The 5,832-nt window shown below is 50.6% G+C and overlaps 1 protein-coding gene across 1 annotated transcript; it reads right to left on the bottom strand.

Annotated features, from left to right (window-relative positions):
* Nucleotides 1-205: 205 nt before the first annotated feature.
* LOC119114032 (ribosomal RNA processing protein 1 homolog A-like) lies at nucleotides 206-1,084 on the bottom strand. Its single transcript, XM_037238263.1, has 2 exons — nucleotides 770-1,084; nucleotides 206-256 (listed from the first exon to the last, which is right to left on the bottom strand). Exons 1-2 carry the CDS (start codon nucleotides 1,082-1,084, stop codon nucleotides 206-208), a joined length of 366 nt encoding a protein of 121 aa, XP_037094158.1.
* Nucleotides 1,085-5,832: the final 4,748 nt, after the last annotated feature.

Genomic DNA, 5,832 nt, shown 5'->3' with positions numbered 1-5,832 from the left:
CGGTACGGACCTTCTTCAATTGAAATTTGGGCCTACAATACGCTAACAAGTGCCCCTAGGCATTTCTTGAGAGGGGCCTCGCTTGCGACCAAAACGTCCTCCTGATCTGTGCTGGACTTGCATGAGGTTGGCAAGAACATCTTTACAGGCAAGCAAGGGTTCCTTCACGAGATCTTCGTGGCCTAGGGATCGCTCCAGAAATTCGTCAGCAGCTGTTCGACATCGCGATGGTGGCCAGGATGTCCGGATAGCCGGCCTCGTCGCCGGCATGACTCAGTGGTCAGACAAGCGCGAGTTACAAACCGTGGCTTAGTTTGATAGGGCGAACACATCTGTTTTTGGTCCCGGCCTGTGGCCTTGGTACCGACCCCGTCTGTGGCCTGGCCACCGTCCCCGTCTGTGGCCTTGATACCGTCCCCGTCTGTGGCCTTGATACCGTCCCCGTCTGTGGCCTTGATGCCCTCTGTGGATTGTATGCCGTTCGCATCTTTGGGCTGGATACCGTCCCCGTCTGTGGCCTTGATACAGTCCGAGTCTGTGGCCTTGATACTGTCCCCGTCTGTCGCCTGGATGCCGTCCCCGTCTGTCGCCTGGATACCGTTCCCGTCTGCCGCCTGGATGCCGTCCCCGTCTGTGCCCTGGATGCCGTCCCCATCTGTGGCCTGGATACCGCCCCGCCTGTGGCTTTGATACCGTCCCCGTCTGTGGCTAGGATACCGTCCCCGTCTGTCGCCTGGATACCGTTCCCGTCTTTGGCCTGGATACCGACCCCGTCTGTGGCCTGGATACCGTCCCCGTCTGTGGCCAGGATACCGTCCCCGTCTGTCGCCTGGATACTGTTCCCGTCTTTGGCCTGGATACCGTCCCCGTCTGTGGCCTGGATACCGTCCCCGTCTGTGGCCTGGATACCGTCCCCGTCTGTGGCCTGGATACCGTCCCCGTCTGTGGCCAGGATACCGTCCCCGTCTGTCGCCTGGATACCGTCCCCATCTGTGGCCAGGATACCGTCCCCGTCTGTCGCCTGGATACCGTCCGCGGCTTCGGCTTTGATGCCGTCCGCGTCTGTGGCTTGGATGCCGTACATGTCTTTAGAATCGATGCCGTCCGCGTCTATGGCTTGCATTCCTCGAAAGTGATTGTGGAACCGCTTCAGCCTCACGCCGCCATCTACGTCGGCGTGAGCGATGTCGCGCCGTTTGGCCTCATTCTAAAGGGCGACACGGCCTGCAGCTTGTATGAAGCCATGCTGTCGGTTGCCCTTTGTCTCGAGTTAACTTCCCAGGGACGTCTTGGCGGCACCAAAGTTCGCCCGAGCTCCTGAACTTGGCGTCGGACCTTTCCACGTCCATAATCCGGAGCTGGGCGTGGGATGGGGCAGCCGACGGAGGTAGGCGTCCAGCGAACGAAACGCTATTGGTGGATGATCTGGAAGCCTTGCTGGCTTAATACAGCATCTGGTGCGGCCAGTGGCTCACCAAGAGCGGCTAAAACGAAGTTGCGAGGAGGGCGGTACCAAGGTACCGAAAGTACGGAGAGGGTTTGGTGGCCTGGGTGACTCTATCAAGTACTCCAGTAGCCTGGGTGACTCTGTCAAGTACTCCATGTAGCTTGGGTGACTCTGTCAAGTACTCTATGCAGCCCTTAGTGGTTAAAACGACCTCGATCAGACTAATCGAAAGACAATCCTTTAGCTCGATGAGTAGTCGGTGTTGAAGAACATGATTTAACAGACTTGTTTGGCAGTGGTTATCAGAACCATGTTATTACAACGGCGAAATTTTGATCAAGAAAAGATGTTTAAAGGTGTTGTATCACATTGCGCGTGGCGCTGCTCGCTGTATCAGGAAATGTCACTCAAGGACTTATTTTAAAGGAAAGACTACCGTGATTCGGTAATCGTGTGGTTGGCGTATATGGAACGCACCGTCTTTCGCAAAAAAGGTAACCACCTTGCTATCAGAATGCACACTATGTTTAACGTTACAACGTACGTCATCGTAAGTTGAGATTCGCTGCGCTGCTATAGACACAGCTATGGTCTGTATCCATGACTACGGTGTCTGAAATGAAGCTCTATAGTTTTCCAAAGTTTCTTTTTAAAATCTAGGCCATTACAAAAGGCGCTTTGGAAATACTTACTCCTCAATTCAGAGCCACCAACCAAAAATTAAACTGTGTTCAGTTCGCCATCTCATGGCCTGGCGTAGATGGGTGGCGGGTCAATGCTCACGTAACGAATCGTGCTTAACGAGATTCGCTGATTATTTTGGATTTTGGGCGCTGGGGTGATTTCGTCACATGACGATCTTGTTTGGCGTTTCGAAATAATTCTGGTTTCAGCGCCGCTCGTGGAACAAAATCACGACTTTTTAGATTAGGATTGGGGCAGCGTAGATATCATAACTGCCAGAAGTATTTTTTCCGCTATCCTGTTATGGGCATACTCACGCACAACACATCACGTGTCCCAGGTGTGGACCTAGAGCCCATTGGTCACATATGAACTCGTAAAGAAGAAGGCACGGCGTCAAATACTTGTTACATTAGCCCGCACTGCACCATTATCATCATAATCATATATAATTATACTGTTCTGCATCTTAACAGAGCGTGCGCCGCCAATACCTGACTGCAGCCACAGTGAGCCGACCACTGGAGTGTTGCTATTTCAAACACTGGGACTGTCGAATGTCTGGTACAAGACCGGCCAGGTGTCCGGTACACAGCGGTCGTCCGGCACAGAAGCAGCCGTGCAGCACTCGAGTGGGCGCGTGTCCGGCACTGGGGCTGCCACTGTCCAGCACAGGAGAGGCAGTGTGTTCGTCACAGGAGAGGCAGCATGTCCGGCACAGGAGAGGCCGAGTGTCCGGCACAGAAGCAGCCGTGCAGCACTCGAGTGGGCGCGTGTCCGGCACTGGGGCTGCCACTGTCCAGCACAGGGGAGGCAGTGTGTCCGGCACAGGAGAGCCCGTGTGTCCAGCATTGGAGTGGGAGCGTGTTCGGCACTGGGTCGGGCGCACGTTCGACACTGGAGTGATCGGGTGTCGGAGTGGGGGCGATCCGATCCCACTGTCGTTTCCAAACTAGGAAAGAGAAAGCGCCTCGCGGAAAAAAAACACAGCGGATGGGACACAATATCTTGCAATTAGCAGGAAGTTGTATGCTGCTTGGTCAATAATTGAACGCTCTACATGCGGTCAGAAGAGAGAAATCCTGAAAATTGAATTTTTGAACCTCACATGCACTTACGCACAAGGACACGTCTCGTAATGACACGGAATTCAAACAGCTGTATTTCTACACATATGCATGATGTAGGGACCGGTTAATGTAGCGGCATTGGCGACCCGCCGCGCGCCTTACGCGGTATGGTCGGTTACCGCCCGCCGCCCGCGCCAGCCGTGGGTCGCTGTGCAGTGCCCCTAAAAGACAGTAGCTACTCGGAAAGCACAATGGCTTGAGGCACGTCAAAACGCGCACAAGGAATGTCCAGAGCACACCGAATGTTTGGGCGCGATTTCACGATACACCATAGAGGTATGCTCCGAAAACCGTAGGGGCTCGCGTGCCAGTCTGGTGTCATTTGGAAACACTGGAGGTTGTGCAGTCTGTCGGCCCCGGACCTGAAGCACATCCGTGAGACCCGCCTCATCGCGGACCGAAAATCAGGTCAGCAGCTGCTGCAGATGCGCTTTCCTGCCAGACCTATCCAGGCTGCTAAAATACAGAGGCTGTTGAACACATTGCATGCCAAATTTACAGCCTCACTCTGCACTGGGGACCGGGTGATGCCAGTTTCAGTGATGGGAAGGAAACTGCTGATTGCCTGGCCAACGAGGTGGCAGTTTTGGACCAGGCCATCCATCCCAAAGACCTGACCAGGGCGTGGGTGGTATCCGGTGTCACATCTTGATCCGGCCCACGTCAGAGGCGCAGTAACCCGCGACCACATCCGATGAAAATCTGACCCAGTAAGGCTCACCACCGTCACTCAGCAGTGAAAGGATGAAATTAAAATGTGTGGGCACGTGCAATTCGATCCTTCCTCTGGACATGAGGTTGGGTTATTCCATGACATAGACTGATTGATCACCCCAGACACCTAGACTTGCAGTTACAACCACTGTTACTAACTACGGATCGGTAAACCCCACACACTAAACTAAAACTCTACGACAAATGTTTCTAGCCTTTGATAAATGTGTCACACACCCACAATGTTTTCCTGGAATAAATTCAGCACGGGATCATGTCCATGAAGATTACTGAGGGTTTATTTATGTATCATACAGCATAACAGTTAATGGAGTGGCAATCGCCCGCACAGTTAACACGGTTAACCTTCACTCGGGCGCGGGGGCAATTTCCCCGAGGTTTTCTGGGCATACATCCCCGGCATGGCGTGCAATCACGCCCAAATATTCGGCATCTTCTGGTACATCATCGCGGATGTTTTGACGTGTTCCTAGCCTCGAGCGATATTTTTTTGTAACACCGCACAGCGATCAACGGAGGGCATGAGCGGCAGCGCGACTCTGTTACATCAAAAAAGTGTGTCTAGTCTTTTTGTTGTTTTTTTTTCTCAAAAAGACATCCCTGCACGTATCCAAACGAAACTTTTGGTATTAGCAGTAATTGAAAGTTCTTCTGGGGCTTCTGATAATTATGATTTAATGCAATATCTTTTCTCACCCATGGTATCGATGGCTCTATGTACTGTACGTGTACGAATACAACTCTTTTAACACGTGCCCAGGTAACCGCCATGCCGCCAACCGCCATGCCCTTTGGAAACCATTCCGGGAAAACCTTCGGGGGTCAGACTGAGCCCCCGCCCGAGCGCGTGTTAATGGACGAATTGCACCAATTAACGGGACAACAACGGGAAACAAGCACGCGCGACAACTAATGGCGCATCCGAGACAAGCTAAAACTGTACGAAAAATACTGTTTCCATAGCCTGCTAATCAAAACCTGTTGCTTTGATGCCAAGTGTCCTCACTTCACCGGCGGCAAATAACATCACATAACTCCACAGTGACTTAAATATAACGACACGTGCTTCCTTTATATCATAAAAAAATCTGACTACACAAAACCCTCCCTCATGAGAAAACAAGGCGTTGAGCTACTGGAGTGAAGACTTAAACATGCTGGAAGTCGAATCAGTAGATAAATATTGAAGAAGTACCGTCCGACATCACCGTGATCTGAGAAAGTGCTAAGGTGTAGTATTTTAGTTGTTTCGACCCGGACAGTCATATGCCATTCTAAGACCTTATTCAGTGCTATTGGCGTAAACTGTAGCTGCAAATGGGGCATCGTGAGAGGAACCTTTCTGACAACAAGAAATATGACGTTGAGAGGCTGATAACATGGAAATAATAAACGAATGCAATGTTTGTTTGATGACTGAAGATGTTAGAACTAATGAATTGCTAACGTTTACTTATGTCTATTTTATATAGGTCTGCAAATGAAAGACTAACAATGTGCGGCTGAGACAATGAGAGGCTGTAAAATTACACCCTAGGGGTCAGCTTCGAAATATCATAATACGACATCGTTGTCCATCGTTGCCAACACACTATCTGCATAAATAAGCCACCACTGAGCTGAATACATATATATATATATATATATATATATATATATATATATATATATATGCATATACATATATAATGCCGCCTTGTGAAACTTTATTAACGTATAATGCCCAGCTTATTAACCGTTACAAACTGAAATATTGGCTTCCACTGCCAGTGAATAATGATAAGAAAACTTACCAGATGCATTCAGTATGCAAAGCGTAGCCTACAAGCTGCATAA

Source organism: Pollicipes pollicipes, unplaced genomic scaffold (assembly GCF_011947565.3).
Source record: "Pollicipes pollicipes isolate AB1234 unplaced genomic scaffold, Ppol_2.1 Scaffold_7262;HRSCAF=8765_pilon_pilon_pilon, whole genome shotgun sequence".
In the NCBI taxonomy this organism is placed as follows: Eukaryota; Metazoa; Arthropoda; class Thecostraca; order Pollicipedomorpha; family Pollicipedidae; genus Pollicipes; species Pollicipes pollicipes.
The sequence above is the reverse complement of the archived record's forward strand: the minus strand, read 5'-3'. Positions and strand labels throughout refer to the sequence as shown.